At 37.8% G+C, this 19,584-nt stretch overlaps 1 protein-coding gene across 2 annotated transcripts in view; it reads right to left on the reverse strand.

Annotated features, from left to right (window-relative positions):
- The window catches only part of RANBP3L (RAN binding protein 3 like), a 46,204-nt gene extending 35,265 nt beyond the window's left edge, over positions 1 to 10,939 (reverse strand). For both annotated transcript variants that reach the window (XM_007461844.1, XM_007461843.1), the window contains exon 1: positions 10,849 to 10,939. In XM_007461844.1, the coding sequence (XP_007461906.1) occupies positions 10,849 to 10,939 (91 nt within the window). The remainder of the gene's footprint in view (positions 1 to 10,848) is intronic.
- Between the last annotated feature and the right edge of the window lie 8,645 nt (positions 10,940 to 19,584).

Below are 19,584 nucleotides of genomic sequence, written 5' to 3' on the forward strand. Positions count from 1 at the left end.
CACGTTTCCCTCCCTCTACTCCTCCCATTACTCCTTCCTCCCTCCCTGACATACTCATCATTTTCTTTACATGCTTAATATGTATTAATATTACATACCAAGTACTCTTCTTATGGGTATTTTTTTAATGAGGTAAAACTCAAGTTTATCTCATCTTAATTTTCTAACTATGTTATATACTTTTAATAATGATGGTCCTCATATCATAAAATTCTTAGATAGATGTAGATGGACATATAGTCCCAGCTCTCTGCACTAACTACTAACTTTGAGTAGATGACTTAGCTCCTCTGGTTTCAGTTTTCTAATATGTAAATTCAGTTGTACTGCGTGATCTTTGAAGCCCCAACATTCAATGATTTATGAATATCAATCACTTGGAGGAAATTTTTAGGAAGAAAAATATTGATTTATTTGGTAAGTGTTAATTGCATGCTATGAGAAAGATAATGAACAGTATCTTGAGTTTAAGCCTTAAAATGTGAGAAACGTTCACAAAGGTAGAAAGAAGTTTGGCACATCTATTATGGTGGGGATTTTTTAAATATTTATTTATTTATTATTTTATTTATTTATTTTTGGCTGCACCAGGTCTTAGTTGCAGCACGTGGGATCTTTAGTTGCAGCATGGGGACTTCTTAGTTCTGGCATGCAGACTCTTGGTTGTGGCATGCTTGCGGGATCTAGTTCCCCAACCAGGGATCAAACCCAGGCCCCCTGCGTTGGGAGTGCGGAGTCTTACCCACTGGACCACCAGGGAAGTCCTATGGTGGGGTTTTTTTTGAAGATTTGTTCTGTCTATCTTTTTGGTTTTTTCTTATCTTTAAATTTGTAGCTAATGGTTCTCTACAAACCCCTCTAAGCCTACTTTGCTTCATCCCACTAACAAAACAATCACTTCTACTAATTAATTTTAGCTTACTCAATTTTCAAAAAGAAAAATGGCACATAACACCGAAGCTTGAAAATGAAGCTCCTTATGACAAAGTTGGCCTTGCTGAACAAACAGAACCTCATAATCTGTAGCACCGGTATATGTCTTACCCATGCTCAGCTTATAAAAACACACAGGCACACAAATCTTTATCTGCAGTTTCATTTCTCTGCAGACAACTAAAGTTTAACACAGCCAACCTTAGACCAAAATAGTCCATTTCCAACATTCAAAAACTTTCTCCTTACTTTACACTCTCTCTCTAGATGGCAGCATCCCTCTTTGTTACAAATTACCTCCTTTCATCAGGACGAGAAAGGATTTGGTGCCAGTTATTATATAGATCTGAAGTATGTTTTTTTCACTTAGGTGCATCGTTACTCTAGAGGCATGATCAAGTTACTGAGTTGTGGTTTCTGGAGGTTTGGTAGTTTCTCTGGATCTGCTAAGGGAAAAGAATTTATGTCCTGTCAGCATTACATTCTTTTAGGACCTGAACCCATTCTGTGGCCATATAGGCCACTTAAAAAATTTCTTTTTTCTCTCTTCTGTGAGATCAGGTCCCATCTCCTCAGTTCCAATTTAACCCCTGTCCTCTTTCTGGCTCAGCTCACACATGCATGTTTTATGCTCTTTTGATGTTACTTTAGTTAGTTTCAAAATATATATTCAGGCCATCATCACTTGTAGCAGTCCAGATCTTATACCTATGACTTATGCCTTGCTTGTTTATTGCCATCCACAGCGGGTGAGCTGTCTGACATTTGGGTAGAAGGAATGCAGCTTCCTACTGAATACAGGTATTGATTGCATATTAAATCCTGACTTTTGGATATTGTACTAGATTTGCCAACAGGCTTCATTAAAAAGCAACGCAGGTGTGAAACTTACCTTGCCGAAATGTTGTTTAAGATTTCAAGTCAAGCTAATGATTTAATATAATGGTTGAGCCAGCACTTTTTAAATAGAATCCTCAATTTAAATAAAAAGTGAATTATAACAATGACTATTATTTAGCCCTTTTTAATTTGGAGTTTGGGGCACTGCTTGTTTATTTTGTCAGAAGTACGAAGGATTTCTCCAAGGCCATATCAGTTCAGTTCCAAAAACAGTGCATTGCTATCTTTCACACTTCATGCAGTGTGAGAGATACGGACTGTGCTGTTGTTTAAAAGAAAACTGCTAGCCCAGCAAGCAGGTCACTTTCTCTGGGCTGTTGTGTTTGCATTGATACAGCTGCATTTTCTCACCTCTTTCTCTTAGGGACAAATACCCCCTTCTGAGACAGCTGGATGTGGTTAGTAATTTATATAGAAATTAACCGGTGACTTCGAAAACAACACATTTTGAACAACTGAACCACAAATTGACTTCAAGGGCCAGCCATCACTCAGGCCCTTCATAAGTGCTTAGCTGAGCATCTATTTTTGTGCCCGGTAAGAGGCGGGGAGCATGGATTAAAGCAGAGGATCTGGAGTCAGGGTTCTTGGGTTAGGATCTTGCCTCTACACCCCTGCTGCGAGGTCTTGGCCATTACCTATCTCATGAGGCTTTTGCAGAGAAACGAGCAAACACATGAAAAGCGCTTAAAACAGTGTCTGGCCTATGACAGACACTCCGTAAATGTGATTTGTTTATAAGTGACATGTTAGCACTGTGGTGTAGTCCAGGGTATAAACTCAGTTTACTGCTCTCAAAGAACTTGTACAACACAGTTAAGGAGACAACATCAACATGAATGAAATAATTATGGACAAATCATGGAATCTAAGTTTTGAAAGGGGTCCTATAGGTCCCCTAGTGGAACTCACCATCTGAGGTGTCTAGAGCATCCTCAGTAGATGGCCTTCCATAACATGGCATATCAATAAGTGTTAAAAGGTATCCTGTTGGGCTTCCCTGGTGGCGCAGTGGTTGAGAGTCCGCCTACTGATGCAGGGGACGCGGGTTCGTGCCCCGGTCTGGGGAGATCCCACACGCCGCGGAGCAGCTGGGCCCGTGAGCCATGACCGCTGAGCGTGCGCGTCCGGAGCCTGTGCTCCGCAACGGGAGAAACCACAACAGTGAGGGGCCCGCGTACCACAAAAAAAAAAAAAAAAAAAAAAAAAAATGGTATCCTGTTGCCTGAGCTTCCCAACACGTGTGGCAGCATTCTGGTGTATGCGTTAACATGTGTGCCAAGATCTTGGTCCTTCATCCCACAGGGTCAGCCTCCTGTTTTTACCCCCAAGCTGTTATACACATTTGAGATTCATCTCTGTGGTACATGTATCAATAATTCATTTCTTGCTACTACTGTGTAGTTATCCAGTGTATGAATATACCACAATTTGCTTATCCATTTACGTTGCTTATATACACTTGGGTTGTTCTCATGTTGAAGCTCACAGGAATAAAATCTGCTATGAACATTCTTGCTCAAGCTTTTTGTGGACGCATTATTTTCATTTCTCTTGGGGAAAATGCCTAAGAATATAATTGCTAGATCATAGGGTAGGTGTAGATTTAACTATATAAGAAACTGACAAACTGTTTTCCAAAGTTGTTATACCACTCCACGGCAATGATTAGGAGTCTTGTTTCTCCACATTCTCCCCAACACATAGTATCAACAGTGTTTTTAATTGTAGCCATTCTAGTGAATGTGAAACAATATCTCACAGTGATTTTAATTGCATTTTCCTGCTGTCATTATGTTGAGCATCTTTTGATGTGCTTACTGGCCATTTGTATATTCTTTTTGAAGTGCCTGCAAGATCATTTTTCCGTTTTTTAATCAAATTGTTTACATTAAGTTCTTTATATATTCTGATTACAAGTCCTTTTTCAGGTACATTTTTTACAAATATTTTCTCCCAGTCTTCTCTTTTCTTTTCCTAATGTTATCCTTTAAAGAGCAGATACATTTAGTGTTAGTCTGATTTGTCTAATTTTTATGGTTAGCACTTTTTCTGTCTAAAACCTGCCTATTCCAACTTTGTGAAGATAGTTTTCTGTTTTCTTTTAGAAGCTTTATAGATTTGCTTTTGCATTTTAGTATATTTCACCTCAAGTTAATTTTTGTATGAGGTAGTTATTAAGGTTCATTTTTAGTAATATGTTTATCTATTTGTTCCAGGATTATTACAGAAAAGACTATCTTTTTCTCTTTCAAATTATCTTGGTATCTTTTTCAAAAATCAATTGACCACATATGAATAATAGTTCAATTTCCTGGCTCTCTCTTCTGTTGCAATGGTTGATTTTCTATCCTTACACCATTATTATACCACCTTGATTATTATAGCTTAAAATCCAAAGTATAAGTTGTCAACTGTGTATTTCTTTTTCAAGATTGATTAACTATTGTAGATCCTTTGCATTTCCTTATAAATTTTAAATCAGCTTGTCCAAAAAAAAAAGTCTGCTAGAATTTTGATTGGGATGGCCTTGACTCTCTAGATCAATTGAGGAGGATTGATACCTTAATAATATTGAGCCTTCCAATTCATGTATTTAGTTCCATCTTCTTTAGCTTCTCTCTGCAATGTCTGTTTTAAGTGTACAGGTCTTGCACATATTTCATTATTTATTATTATTAGTTCTAGTGTTTTGGGCAGTGGACGTAGATTCCTAAGGATTTTTCTACATAGACTATCACTTGTCTGTGAATAAAAACAGTTTTATCTCTTTCTTTCCAATACGTAAGCCTTTTGTTTTCTTTTTCTTAACTTAGTACACTAGCTAGGACCTCCAGTATGATGCTGAGTAGAAGGAATTACAGCGGACATCTTTGTTATCTTCTGATCTTAGCAGGAAAGTGTTCAGCCTTTCACTTGATACTGAAAGTACGATGTTAGATGCTGGTTTTTGTAAAGTTCTTTATCAGGTTGAGTAAGTTCCTTTCCATCCCGAATCCTTTAAAAATTTTTCATGACTGAATGTTGAATTTTGCTTATGTTTTTTTCTGCATCTTTCTGGCACAGTGTTGCTTATAATATTCCCTTGTTATCCTTCTAACATTTGAAGGATCTATAATGGCACTCTGTATCATTCCTGGTAATGGATTATGTGTTTTGTCTCTCTCTCTCTCTCTCTCTCTCTCTCTCTCTCTTTTTTTTTTTTTTTTTGCACTGTGCAGCATGCAGGACAATTGTTACAATTAAAGGCTCTGGAAAGGAAAAGAAACCTCTTTTTTTTTTTTGGTTGCACTGTGCAGCATGCAGGATCTTAGTTCCTCGACCAGGGATCAAACCCATGCCCCCTGCAGTGGAGCAGTGGAAGCACGGCCTCTTAACCGCTGGACCACCAGGGAAGTCCCTGTTTTGTCTCTTTTTTATTGATAAATCTAGTTAGGATTTTATTAATGTTTTCAAAGAAATAGCTTTTGGGAATCAGGGATGAGTAGAATATTTCCTCCTAGCTTTGGTTTTAGAAGTAGGAAAATGAAAGGTTTTTTTTGTTTGTTTTTACTTTCATTTTTGTTTTAAGTCTAACTTTAGAAATGTAATTAGGGATGGCTTTGACAGCCATAGCTGTAAAATAAATTGTGGTAAAATACACATACCATAAAATGTACCATGTTAACCAGTTTTAAGTGTACAGCACAGTAGTTTTAACTTTGTTCACATTGTTGTTCAATCAATCTCCAGAACTCTTTCACCTTGTAAAACTGAAACTGTATATACCTTTAAACAACGCCTACCCACTCACCCTTCTTCCTGCTCCTGCCCAAGCCTCTGGAAATTCCCATTCTACTTTCTGTCTCTATGAATTTAACAGTTCTACATATCTCATATTAGTGGAATCATGCAGTATTTGTCTTTTGTGACTGGCTTATTTCACTTAACATAATATCCTTAAGAATCATCCATGTTGTAGCCTGTATCAGAATTTCCTTCCTTTTTAAAGCTGAATAATAATCCAGTTACGTATTTTGTTTATCCATTCATTTGTTGATGAACACATAGGTTGCCTACCCTTTTTGGCTATTGTGTGTGCAAGTATCTGTTTGAGTCCCTGCTTTCACTTCTTTGGGGGTATATACCCAGAAGTAGAATATCTGGTTCATAGAATAATTCTATTTGAAAATTTTAAATAGTAAGGAACTACCATACTATTTTCCACAGCAGATGCATGATTTTACTTTCCCACCAACAAAACACAAGGGTTCTAATCTCTCCACTCTCTTATCAACACTTGTTATTTTCTGTTTTCTTTTTTTAATAGTAACCATCCTAACAAGTGTAAGGTGGGAAAGTGAAGTTTAAATAATTACATTAATTTTCCAAATCCTCACATATGTGCCATCCATTAGGAAGGCTTATATGGGAAGGATTCCTGTCCTGGGTGTGAGGTTGACCATGATAAATGAATATGAGTTCTCCCCTTTCTAATAATTTTTAAATGATCTATATTTGTTTCTACCAATCTGTGACTTTAAATGCTTTGCAAATAGAACAAAACTATCTCTTTGAAGCTCCCTTTTGGTGAAAGAAAAACAGAAGTGCCTGTAGGTCTTCTGGAGATTGAGTTTAATAATGGTCAACAATTTAATCAATCATGCCCACATAATGAAATCCCATATAAAAACTCCAGACACCAAGCTCAATGGAGCTTCCTGGTCAGTGAGCTCATTGATGTACAGGGAGAGTGGTACACCCAGACTCCATGGGGACAGAAGCTCCTGTGCTCAGGACTTGCCTAGAACTTGCCCTATGTATCCCTTCATCTGGCTGTTCATTTGTGCCCTTTATAATAAAATGGCAATTGTGAACTTTCTTGAGTTCTATGAATTGTTCTAGCAAATTTTAAAACCTGAGAGGGTTGTGAGAAGCCTTGAATTTGTAGTTGTCCAGGCAGAAATGTAGGTATCTTGGAGACACCTGAAAGTTGTAACTGGCATTTGAAGGGGGGCAGTCTTGTGAGACTGAGCCCTTAACTTTTGGTGTCCTTGCTAACTCTAAGTAGTGTTAGAATTGAATTGAATTGTAGGACACCCAGCTGGTGTCAAAAAATTGGTGTCAGAACACACAAAGAAAATCAGGAGGAATCCCAATGCATCTTGGGTCTGCAGAGGTTTTCTAATATGGACCAATGAAGAAAATTAATCATGGTAACACTAAGAATCGTGGATTTTATAAGACAGCTATATATAACAGAAAGTGCCTTGAATGTAGATTTTGATAACTATGTAACCTTGGAAAAATCACTTGACCTTGATGATTCCTAGTGTCCACATCTTTAAAAATGAGGCTAATGATGCTTACCTGTAATAGTTAATTTTATGTGTCAACTTGGCTGCACCACAGTGCCAAATATTTGGTCACACATTATTCTGGATGTTTCTGTGAGAGTGTTTTGAATGAGATTTACATTAATTGGTGAACTTTGAGTAAAGTAGATTGCCCTCCATAATGTTGGTGGGCCTCATCCAGTCAGTTGAAAGCCTGACTAGAACAAAAGATTGACCTCTCCTGAGGAAGACGGAATTCTGCCAGCAGACAACTTTGGACTTCAACTGTAACATCGGTAGGATCTTCATGTGGGTCTCCAACCTGCTGCCCCACACAACAGACTTTGGACTTGCTAGCTTCCATAATCATGTGTTCAGTCCCTTAAAATAACCTCTCTCCCTCTCTCTATATCTTTATCTATATGTATATGTATATTTCAATATACACACCCACATATATACATATAGAGTTTGTATATATGTACATGCTTTGAGGTTAACAAAGTAGTCTCACATACATTATCTTATTTAATTCTCATAACAACCAGGTGAAGTAGCGGATTAATCAAGTTTCTGAAGAGAAAGAGAACAATAGGATGTATACATACATGTGTACACACGGCACACATACCTACATGCATGTAGACACACGTTACATACATGTATACACACATGTATGTATGTATACACATCTGTATAAGTAAATAAGATAATGTCTGTGAAACTACTTTGTGAACTTCAAAGCACTGTAAAATATAAGGATCGTTAAATCTGCCCAGTACATATAATGTGTATTGAAATTTGTGCTGAGTATTTATAGACATATAAATTAATGTCTACAAATGTGGTCTCAGATCAATGTTATAGACAGATGGATTTGAAATATCACAGAAGAAGCAACAATAGAAAGATTAGCCTTCTGGACTTCTGTTCTGGACTAGTATAGCATCTGTTGCCTTAGAGTGTAAAGTCTATGTGGACAGGAAAGCATGCGGCTTAGCTGGCTTAGTTCAGCATACATACCCAGCATCTGGCACAGTGTTTTGCATAGTCGTTGTACAGCTAATTGCTGAAGAATAAGTGACTTTTATCTGTGTGGTCACCCAAAAAGCACATTTTGTGAGTGACTAGGTGGAAAGAGTTAAATACCTCAGACTTAACATAAAGCACTTTAGCATCTAGCATGGAGGACTGGAAAGTACGCATGTGTTGAACCTGGTTATGCCTCAGAAGAGTTAAATGTCAATTAATCCTGACCTGTATGCTGGAATCTTAGTCTGGCTGGTGGTAGGCCAAAGCCACAAACTCAGAGCACCTCAGTGAATAAATCCACAGCCAGCCCTCACTCTGAAACAAATGGCTTTGCTTCCTTGGACCTTTGCTGAACTTTGCATAATAACAAGGTACAAATATAGCTTGGTGGAAAAGTCAGAAACATTGCACTGAATGAATACTTTTAAACTCTAGGACAGTAACTGGAATGCAAACACTGCCCAGTGTCACTTGTCAACTCAGATCTCTAGATGACGTCTCTTGTAGCAGTCAGTGGCCAGTCTGGATCGCATTAGCATGCTTCACAACTTTATGGATTGTGGTTTATGTGGGCAGATATTTTGAGACTCAGTTATGGAAGAATATGGTTGCTTTCAAAATATTCTAGGCAAAAGCTTTGGTCTGCAAGAGGAGACCAGACTTCTAATCTTGTTGATATTTTGGGAAGTATGTCATCACAATGATATTTCCAGGCTGTTCTGGATATGGCCAGTAAGGCAGAGACCATCAACGCGGCCTGCATTAAATTAAAGCAACAGTGGGATACTATTTTCCACTTATAAAATTGGAAAGAAAACAATTTTAAAATAATACCCAGTATTACTGAGACTCTATATCTCTACACTGCTGATTAGAGGACCATCTGCCTCCCCGACCCTGAAAAATCTTGAAAAACATGCATATCCTTTGACTCCACAATTCCACCTCTAAGAATGTATTCCAAGAAAATAATCTTATCTCGGCAATGATTTATCCATTAGTGTACATTAAACACAGTGTTGCTTGTAATAGTGAAAAATTAGAAATCAATGAAATTTCCAGCCACAGTAAATTGCCTAAAAGAATTTTGCTATCATCCATAGGAAGGAATAGTATACAACTGTTAAAAATAAGGTTGTAGAACAATATATAATGACAAGGGAATTTGTTCATATCTACTGTTGAGTTAAAAAGCAGTTTGCAAACTATGTACAAAATAAGTCTATATTTACTTCAAAAAATCAAGCAAAAGAATAATTTGTACACGTGCATATAAGAAAAGGCTAGAAGGCTATACATTAAGATGTTAATAGCAACTATCTTTGGGTGGTGATTTTTACAGGTGATTTTTACCATCTCCTTTATGCTCCCCCTAGCAAGGTTACTATAATAAATATTACATCAACAATTGTGGGAGAAGGAAGGTAGCTTTAAACATTTCAAACAAAATGAACAGCAAACAAAAAAACCTATGATGAATTAGATTGTCTATTAATAGAGAAGCAAGTACATTTGACAGTGCTGTGATTAAACCCTGGCACGTTCTAGGACTTTACATTCTAAGGCAGTTAGTTCAAAATAATTTATATGAGCCCTGATGGTACAAAAGGGTCTTAGTAGTTTTTGCTGTTTTCACTTAATAGGAAGTATTTTATACCCACACTCTGCTAAGCCTTGTACAGCATGAAGTCCAGGAACTGAAGAAGGGAGGTGGCCTGACACATGCACACAAATGTTAGCACACAGATGCCACCTTGGAAATGGGAGGTTTCAGCCCTTCAGCCAACACTCCTCATGCCACTGAAATCTAAAACTGTGTCTATGGAAAAATAAAGAGCTTGTAGTCTAGATCTATACATAGACAGATCCATCTGTCTATTGAGGGAATTGAGGAGAAGTTAGAAATGTCTGGGGTAAATCCTTAACCTCTTGGGGGTGATGTCATCCCTGACACCCAGCCTTTTCTACAAGTGTCCTTGGTGTCCCTGACAGAATGGATTGGAGGGATCATCCTGTCTATTCATGTCAACCGTCTGCCGCTAATTGATGCAGCTGGCTGAGTAGTGGCTTTGAAATTTTAAGACTGATGGTGAAAATGGCTGCAAGGTAGATAGTTCAGTCTGAATGAGTGCCCATCATGTGAAATGTGACACTTTTCCCTGTCTGTCTCCATCTGTTCCAGAACCATAAAAGAGAAAGAGCCTAGAATATATTTATTTCTCCCACAAATGAATGAGCCAGAGATCCAGACAAATTTAGGCTTAAACTTTAAGTCCAAGATGATACCATTAGTGGTAGGACAAGAGAGAACATTGCAGACTAACTTAAAGCCACTCTCAGCAAATTTCCCCTGTAGCAGATTCAGCCTTGCCTAGATGGGTGTTTTGAATTACACAAAATCCAGAGTACTCTGGAAAAATGACAGTGGCTAGAAGTGTAAGCACATAAGTTTCAGAATGACAACTCCATTCTCGATAGTCGTCTATAGTCCTTTAAAAACCAATAGTGAATGCAAGTTAACTCACCCTTATACATCACTATTATGTCTATTCTCAGAGTTTAAAAATGGAAGATTGCAAAGCAGAGATTCCCCAGCCCACCATCCTTCCGGAAATGCAAATGGACAGGAGGTCACAGAACACACAACCCATTAGCCTGACTGACTCACCTTGATGTTGCTGGTCCTCTGGAACCTTCAGTCTACAGGTGTGCAAACTGTTGAACAGGTGGCTGCTGCCCTTTCTTTGTATGGTAGACATGGTACTGGCAGTACGGCTGTGGCTCCAGTATCAGTAGGGTATTCCTTCCCTTGCCCAGTCACCTAGAATGGTCTTCACACAATACCCGGAACCACAGAGGTACAGGCAGATGCTGTCCTTGCATGGAAAAACATTTACTTCTCTAATAAACTTCCAGGTGTTTCCCAGTCATGATTCTTGAAATAAGTATTTACCAACTTGTAGCTTCTCCTACATATAAAGATGCCAATTCATTTGGATAAAAACACAACTTAATTCTTCTTTCATTTCAAAGCACATTGAAACTTCCCCCCTTATAGTGTAAAATCCAGTAAAGTAACTATTTCTAACAGATTACAGTTTTGCAATGATTACTCCCTCTGCTGACATGAAGTCTAATGTCCCCAGTATTTACAGACGACTGCTAGAATAATACATACACAAAGGAAAAAAAAAAAAAGTGCTGCTGAGTTAAATCAAGTGATTTCTAAGCCTGGTCTGAGTTACCCTCCGTGACAGCTGAAAGTGAACGGTTCTTAAAGGAGGCTGGGAGGGGGAGGAGCCGAGTGGGCTAGGCTGATTAGCATATAGAGGCAGGCAAGAAATGGCGTTGGAGTTGCTTTGAATAATAGTGACCAAAGCAGGGATTCTAAAAAGATGCCCCAACGTTACAGTCATTCTAAAAAGATGCCCCAACGTTGCAGTCGTCACATATCTGACTTCTGCTACTTTGTTTGTAATTAGAACGAACGCTCACAGCAGGGGTTTATACCGCATGGATATTGATGTGTAAACCCGACATCTAAAGGAACTGCTAATGAGCTCATGGAAATCTACTGCTGGAACTTTCAGTTTCTGTAAACACCTCTGAGTCTTCAGAAGGGGGCCGTTTTAGAGCAGACTGCTGTCAAGGCAATTATTTGGAATTCTGGAAGAAAAATAAAAACACAGAACATTATCTTTCCGGAGATCTATATCTGTTTCCCCTTAGATTATCTATTACTACTTCTAGGTCATAAGACAAAGCTATTTCCAGTGTTTTCTTGTGCTGAAGTAGCATACTTCATTGAAATACTGAAAATCGTTTATATTTCCTTGAAATAATAACGTATTTCATTACTGCTTCAAGACAAACCCCAAACACCTTTCATTGAACTTAGGAACCTGCTACCTCTGAAGTTGTAATGAATGCTGGTAGATCCTACCCTTCAAGATTCACAGCTCTTGTAGATTCAGAGATGAGGTGGTGGGCAAGGACAAGGAGAAAGGCAGAGCTGTTTAGCCTCAAAATCTGGAACCTGCAGCTTCCTGTGCACATTTGGAAACTGGTGCTAAGCTCGACACCCTAACTAGAAATTTACCTCCTAGCCGGATCCTGGTGGGCACCCTCATTTCACTTTGAGGCAATTAACAGTTCCCCAAGCATACTCTGAGCTATGAAAACTCTTATGGAATGTAACTGCTGTTTCATAATTCTTATGATTTTTGTCAAACTGCTTTTACTATTTTAATAAATAGTTTACCTATTGCAGTTTTTAGGTCCCTCAGAGTGTAACAGGTTATAGAAGTGTTTGGCTACATTGAAAGAGATTCCTGTTACTAGAGAACCATAGTTTCTGCTTTAAATGGCTGGTATTTATCTCCTGCTTCACAATGGTCATGGTAGGAGGCTGAGGTATTTTCTTGCTGAATTACATAAAGCTATCAATATGCTATCTAAAGCAATTATACTCCAATAAAGGTGTTAAAAATAAAAAAAATTTTTAAGATATTTTAAATATAAAAGAAAAAAGAAGATGCTTATGTTGGCATTAAGTAAGAGTCAAAGAGGGCACCAACACTATGTGTTCCCCACATTTGTTGGTATCACAGAATCTAAGAACATTGAAAAGTATTCATATAACTTATTGGGTTTGTTTGCATTGGAACGCTTATTATAATATCAAAAATGTCTTCTGATTCATTAGTAAAATAAAATAATTGTGCTCTATATTAAAAAAAATATATATTCTATCTAGTTGTGGACCTCACTAAACGTATTATCATGTAGGTAAATCAAATAACCCACAAAACTGTAAGCCAGGCCTTGAGAGAAATGAATGTTTTAAAAAGTGTTTTACAATGAGAAAAAAAAGAAATATATATATATATATATATATATATATAAATAAGGAGAGAGAATAGCATGATAAGCCCTATGTACCCATCACTTGGATTCAGTCATTATTAGCTCATGGATAATCTTGTTCCTAATGTGTGTTTCATCACAACCACTTTTCTCCCTCTCTCCACCACTGGATTTGAAGCATCCCAGACATCATTGCATTCATAAATATTTCAATATGTATTTCTAAAACGCAAGGACTTTGAAAAGTAGAACCATAATAAAACTGTCACCTTTTTAACAATGAAGCATGATTCCTTAATGTGATTAAATATCCAGGTGGTATTTTGCTCAAATTGGGACCCAAAAGTCCATACACTGTATTTGGTTGCTATGTCTCTTTTTTTTTAATAGTAATCTTTTATTTATTTATTTATTTATTTATTTATTTATTTATTTATTTATTTATGGCTGTGTTGGGTCTTTGTTTCTGTGCGAGGGCTTTCTCTAGTTGTGGCAAGCGGGGGCCACTCTTCATCGCGGTGCACGGGCCTCTTCCCTATCGCAGCCTCTCTTGTTGCAGAGCACAGGCTCCAGACACGCAGGCTCAGTAGTTGTGGCTCACGGGCCTAGTTGCTCCGCGGCATGTGGGATCTTCCCAGACCAGGGCTCGAACCCGTGTCCCCTGCATTAATAGGCAGATTCTCAACCACTGTGCCACCAGGGAAGCCCACTATGTCTCTTTAAGTCTTTTTTATTCTGTAGGTTTCTCTCTGAGAGGAAATGTTGCTTGGAAATTAGCGTCTGCATTTACCCTAATGCAGAGTCTAGTGTTTCAAAGAAGTCCCCTAGATGCCTCCATTTTTCTTACTCACGAATGAATGTAAAGCTGGGAAAAAAGAGAAGGAAGGGAATGGTCAGCTGACCATAGAGCCAGCTTTCTAACCCCAGCACTCCCACTAGTGTACTGTGTAACCGTGAACTAGGAACTTAACGTCTCTGAGTTTGTGTCTTCATTTGTCAAATGAAACAAATGTTTAGTAAGCAATGCAAGAAAGTATTCAACACTCGCTCTGTCGATATGAAGGCCTGGAAGGGGAAGGGGTATCCTGTTTTATCTTTGGCTGAAGTCTGAGAAGAAAAAATAGATTTAAAACTGAGAAGCTGAGAGTGTATTTTAAAATCTAGGCCTTCAAGTCTCAAACTTGGCTGACAACCATAATTACCCAGGGAATGTGGTAAAATTAGAGAGTTTTGAGCCCCAGTTTCAGATTCTGGGGTATGGGGTATATATATATATATATATATATAATATATATAGTAAAAATCTATATATGTATTTTTTTTACAGAACTCCCACCCGCCAGTGCCAGCATTATTGAGATGCAGTTGACACATAACACTGTGTAAGTTTAAGGTGGTACACGTGTTGATTTGATGCATTTTTTATATTGCAAAATGATTATCACCACAGCATTAGCTACCATCGCCATCTTGTCACACAGTTACCATTTCTTTTTTGTGGTGGGAACTTTTAAGATTTACTCTATCTTAGCAATATTCAAGTATATGATATAGCACTATTAGCTATAGTCACCATGCTGTACATTAGATCCTCAAACTTGTTAATCTTATAACTGGAAGTTTGTACTCCTTGACCAATAATACTCGACAACCCCTGGAAACCACCACTCTACTCTGTTTCTCAGAGTCGGGCTTTTTTTAGATGGCATCACTATAAAGTCCTCTTATCAAAGTAAACAAGCATAACCTGCTTAACAGATCTGGTTTGCTCCACTACATTCATTATCTCTTTCCTGAGGACTGATGAAACCAAACAAACACTCCCTAAACATAGTAGTTTCCAGTCCACGACCTAAGAGTATAGGGACAGTACCGGGGAAAGCTTGCTGCCTGGTTCCTCTATGTCCCACTGTTGTGTATCATTGAGTGAGCCCTGGGCAGTGACCCTGTGACTGAGTCAAGAGCAGGCTCTTATACTGCATGTTCAGTTGCACTTCTGCTCTCAGAGGACTCTGTTTTGACTCACCAGTTTCTATTGGAAATAAGCCAGTGTAGCTGAAAGCAGTATGTTACAGGAGTACTGTATGTGAAATAACATAGTAAGTATCAGCTATAATAAGCCATAGCCGTTACTTTTCAGACACACCACCAAGTTAGTAGTACACAATGGGCATGTTATACTTTGCTTTTTGCTTGTAAATAAAAGCAAAAAGTCAGAATACAAAAGGTGAAGTCTGCCTGGGTCAAGAAACAGGTGAATAATATCTTTGCTTGCAGTTTGTTTAAAATTGAGTTAGCATCCTCTGAAAGCCAAGCTTTTTCCCTTATCCAGCTCTCTCTGACGCCAAAACGATGCCACCAGTTTCCTTGGTCTAGGTTCTTCCTTCTCTCCCACATCCTTTCCGCTTAACCTGTGTCTTTGTACTCCTACAAGAGTAGAGTAGAATGGCATGTCACAGGTAAACAGTTGATCTTATCAGCTGGTGCTTTTGGAGTGATACTGGAAAAATTGATATTTGATTATTAGAATTCTCAGAAAGCTATGAATTCTAATCATAAGATATCAGTTTTATAATCTAAATGGTTTTCAGTTTATAGGAGAATTTTCTTTGTTCAATTGAACCATGTTTAAAAAGTATTGTACGTTACACATGCACTGTACATTAGTTCACAAGTGAGTTACTTGTTTAATAATAACTTGCCTTGTTTCAAAAGTATGTATGATACCTAGTTGACAAGTTTACCTACTCTTTGAGGGTCTTAAGACTGTTTTGAATGACAAGTATTATAAATATACAAAGCAGTAGTATTGCATTCATCACTCTCATTCCTAGAGCATAAGATAAAAGACCCTCAATAGAATCCAAACTCAAAACTATGAGGCCCTGGGCTGAGCCCAAAGCACTGCAGGAATTATTAAATGGTTATTGCAGTTCAAGACTGGTGAACTAGTGTTAAGACTTTAGATTTTCTATTGATTTTAAATAACAGATCCCTTGCTCCTCTGTATCAGCCAGTGGTAGATTTTTTTTTTGAAATCCTCTTCCTTCCACCAAAGACATTATAGATGAGAATGTTGAGTTTCAAAATCTCACAATGACTCGTGTAACATGTATATCACAAAGTACCATCAAGGCAGGCTTTTGAAGCTGTTCAAAGCTGTGTTACTCTAAGTTACTGTATGTTATTAGCTCAAAGAATTTCCCAAGTAGTACAGTTAGCTGGACTCCCATGATTGCTATTTGTAGAAACAAAAGAGATGCAGATGGTTGTATTAGAGATTGTTTTGCTTGAATACTTACTCCTGTCAATAGATTCAGGAGGCTACACTGGCATAGCACCAAATTGCTTATTTATCAAAGTTGCTCACCATTCTGAAATTGCTACCATTGAATGCCAACATTTGAGTTTTGGTTATCAGAAATATTGCCACACTCCATGAACATTGCCTTGGCAGTTCAAGCTAATTTTAGATCTTTCAGGCAGCCTCAGATTTGGCTGCCATAGGGCTCCCTCTGGAGGTCAGCAGAGTCCAAGGTCAGTTAATAAAATAGCCTTGACCTCAGGATAAACCCATGTTTTTTCATCCAGCACCCACAAGAATGGGGTCTTATATTTGTGAGCTTAGGAAATGATTATCTGTATGTGAGATTGTAGGAAAGTTACCTGATTATGGGTGTGATTTGATCATTGCTATGTGCTGATATTTAATCTCTGTAGCTTTACATTTCCCTATCTTTATTGAAGTCTTTTAGCCAAAGTGAAAACACAACAAAATAAAACCAAAGATCAGAAAAATACCGAGTTTTAATTTGTTCATTCGTTTGTTTTAAGTGGCAAGGAAACACAGAGTACAGTGGTTCTGGTTCCATAATGTCCACCATCTGGGTAAGAGCAAATGTTCCTGCAGAGTCTGAATTCCATCTAAAAGTGTTTGAAGTACCCAGGAGTCAGGGTCAGCAGGTTTGCAGAAGAACTGAAGTCTCTGAAGGTAAATACTCATTAACTGGGATCATTTCCAAAATAAAGCAAACTAACTTGCACCAGATCAAACTCTTGTTACTTCATTTGAATTTACGTTTATAAGAATAAAATAATAACTAAACTATGTTCCTCATCGTCTCCCTCCCTCCTTCCTTCCTTCATTTATTCATTTTCTCTCTTTTTTTCTTCCTCTGTTTTTTCTTTCACTCATTTCTTTTATGTTAGCTAGGTGGAATATAATATATAATTAATTAATTTAATTATTCTATGTCTGGGATTTGTTTCAAAAAAATTTAAATGAAAGATATGGGGGGTATAGATGAAATAACATTGGTCATAAATTGATAATTATTAAAACTAAAGGATGGGTACATGGGATTTATTATACTTTCACGTCTACTTTTTTTTAACATTTCCACTATAAAAAGTTTTATAATTACTCAGTGAATCTAGTTGAAAGTGTACAAGAAATAGGCAATGTGCTAAATTTATTAGGATGTGGAGAGAAACTCTTCAAATTCCCCATTTTTTACTCCACATATTATAAAACATATACAAATATAGGAAATGTTAATATTCATAATGTATTCATATAGTAGTACAAGAATACAATTTATAAACAAAGGATATCACACTGGGGTACATTCTTAAATATCTGGGCCATAATCATCAAATTCAGAAACCTCTGTGGCAGAGAAAGAAGGCTGGACGTATGTGAAAATGACGCTGTCATTCAAAGAGAACCAAACAGTCATTTTACTCATTACTTCTCAACTGTACAGATGTTCTCTTCTATACCATTTTTCTTATTTTCTTGTTTCTATAAATACAATTAGATTGTGTTTAGTTTGGGCTGCTATACAAAATATCATAGACTAGTGGCTTATACACAACAGAAATCTCTTGTCACAGTTCTGGAAGGTAGACTTCCGAGATCAGGGTACCAGCATGATAGGTTCTTGTGAGAGTCCTCTTCCGGGTTGCAGACTGCTGACTTCTCACTGTCCTCACACAGTGGAAAGAGGGTGAGGGAGCTGTCTGGGGTCTCTATTATAAGGTCACTAATCCCATTCATGAGGGCTCCCTCATGACCTAATCGCTCCCCACAGGGCCTACTTCCTATCAGCATCACATTGGGGGGATTACAACATATGAATTTGGGAGAACACAAATATTCAGTCCATCACAGATTGTATTTGCAAAGAGGGAAGAGAGTTTTCATCCAAATTCAGGTCCTCAATGAGTCATTGAGGAAAAAATATCTACGAGCTCTTTGTATTCCCACATACATGACTTCAGAGGCCTGCCCACAATATTCAATGAATATTAACTAACTTCTTACTGGAGAACTACAAACACTTCTTGCCTCCCAACAGACAGATCTACGAGTGCGCGCGTGCACGCGCGCGCACACACACACACACACACACACACACACACACACACACACATATGCCCCTTATCCCCCTGGCATTCACAACTAGCATGTGAGAATCAGGTGTTGTAGCTCAGACATTGATCTTCAGCTTTAAATAACAACAGCACCTAGTGAGCTGCAGGTGGGAAATCCTAGACCAGTTTTGGGGCTCCCTGAACATTTGCATCAGTACCAGGGCCATTGAAACCACTCCCTAATTTCTCAGTGAGGACCCAGAGTGGCTGGGCTTGAAGAAGGTGGAAGGATCAGAACATAGGATCCCTCTCATTGTCTCAGAGATCCAGTGCGGTAACCATAAGGGAGTGGTAGAGGTAAATCAAGAAAGAATCAGCCTTCCACATCTGATCATTTGATTATTTCTCGATTTAATGGGAGCTTGAAGCTCTCCCAGGAGCTCCGAAATCTGGATTTACGTGTTATTGGCACAATTAGGTGAAACTACTAGCACGTTTTTCTGTATATTACACATATCAGTTACATCAGCAAACATACTTCACTGTCACCTTTTTGAAGTAAACCTGTGTAGACAGTCAATCCTAAATAGAAACTTTAAGAAGGCAATAGAGAACAGATATTTTAAAATTACTTGTAGGAAAGACTAATCAAAATAGCAGGCCAAGCACACACTTCCAAATCCATTCAAATGATTAAAAAGTTGTAAGAAGAGAAAAATTTTAAACAGATGTTTAAAATATAGACGTTATACATTAGAAAGTTATCTTCATGTATCTGCCATAATTGGACAAGAAACTGAGGACTCACAAGAAGATAAAAAAGAGGAGGAATCTAAACAATAAGAGTGGAGTAAAGCATGGTAGAGAGGAAGCTTGGGGTCAATAAATATAGGTAACATGGGCAATCATCACATATTAGTGAAAAAACTGCGTGTGGAACAGTAGCATTTAGCCACAGGATAAATGCTGACGGTTGTCCTTTTTTTTTTTTTTAACATCTTTATTGGAGTATAATTGCTTTACAATGGTGTGAACATCTTTAGTATAATTGCTTTACAATGGTGTGTTAGTTTCTGCCTTATAACAAAGTGAATCAGCTATACATATACATATGTTCCCATACCATATCAAAAAATTAACGCAAAATGGATCAAAGACTTAA

This window comes from Lipotes vexillifer, unplaced genomic scaffold (genome assembly GCF_000442215.2).
Source record: "Lipotes vexillifer unplaced genomic scaffold, Lipotes_vexillifer_v1.1 scaffold715, whole genome shotgun sequence".
NCBI lineage: Eukaryota > Metazoa > Chordata > Mammalia > Artiodactyla > Lipotidae > Lipotes > Lipotes vexillifer.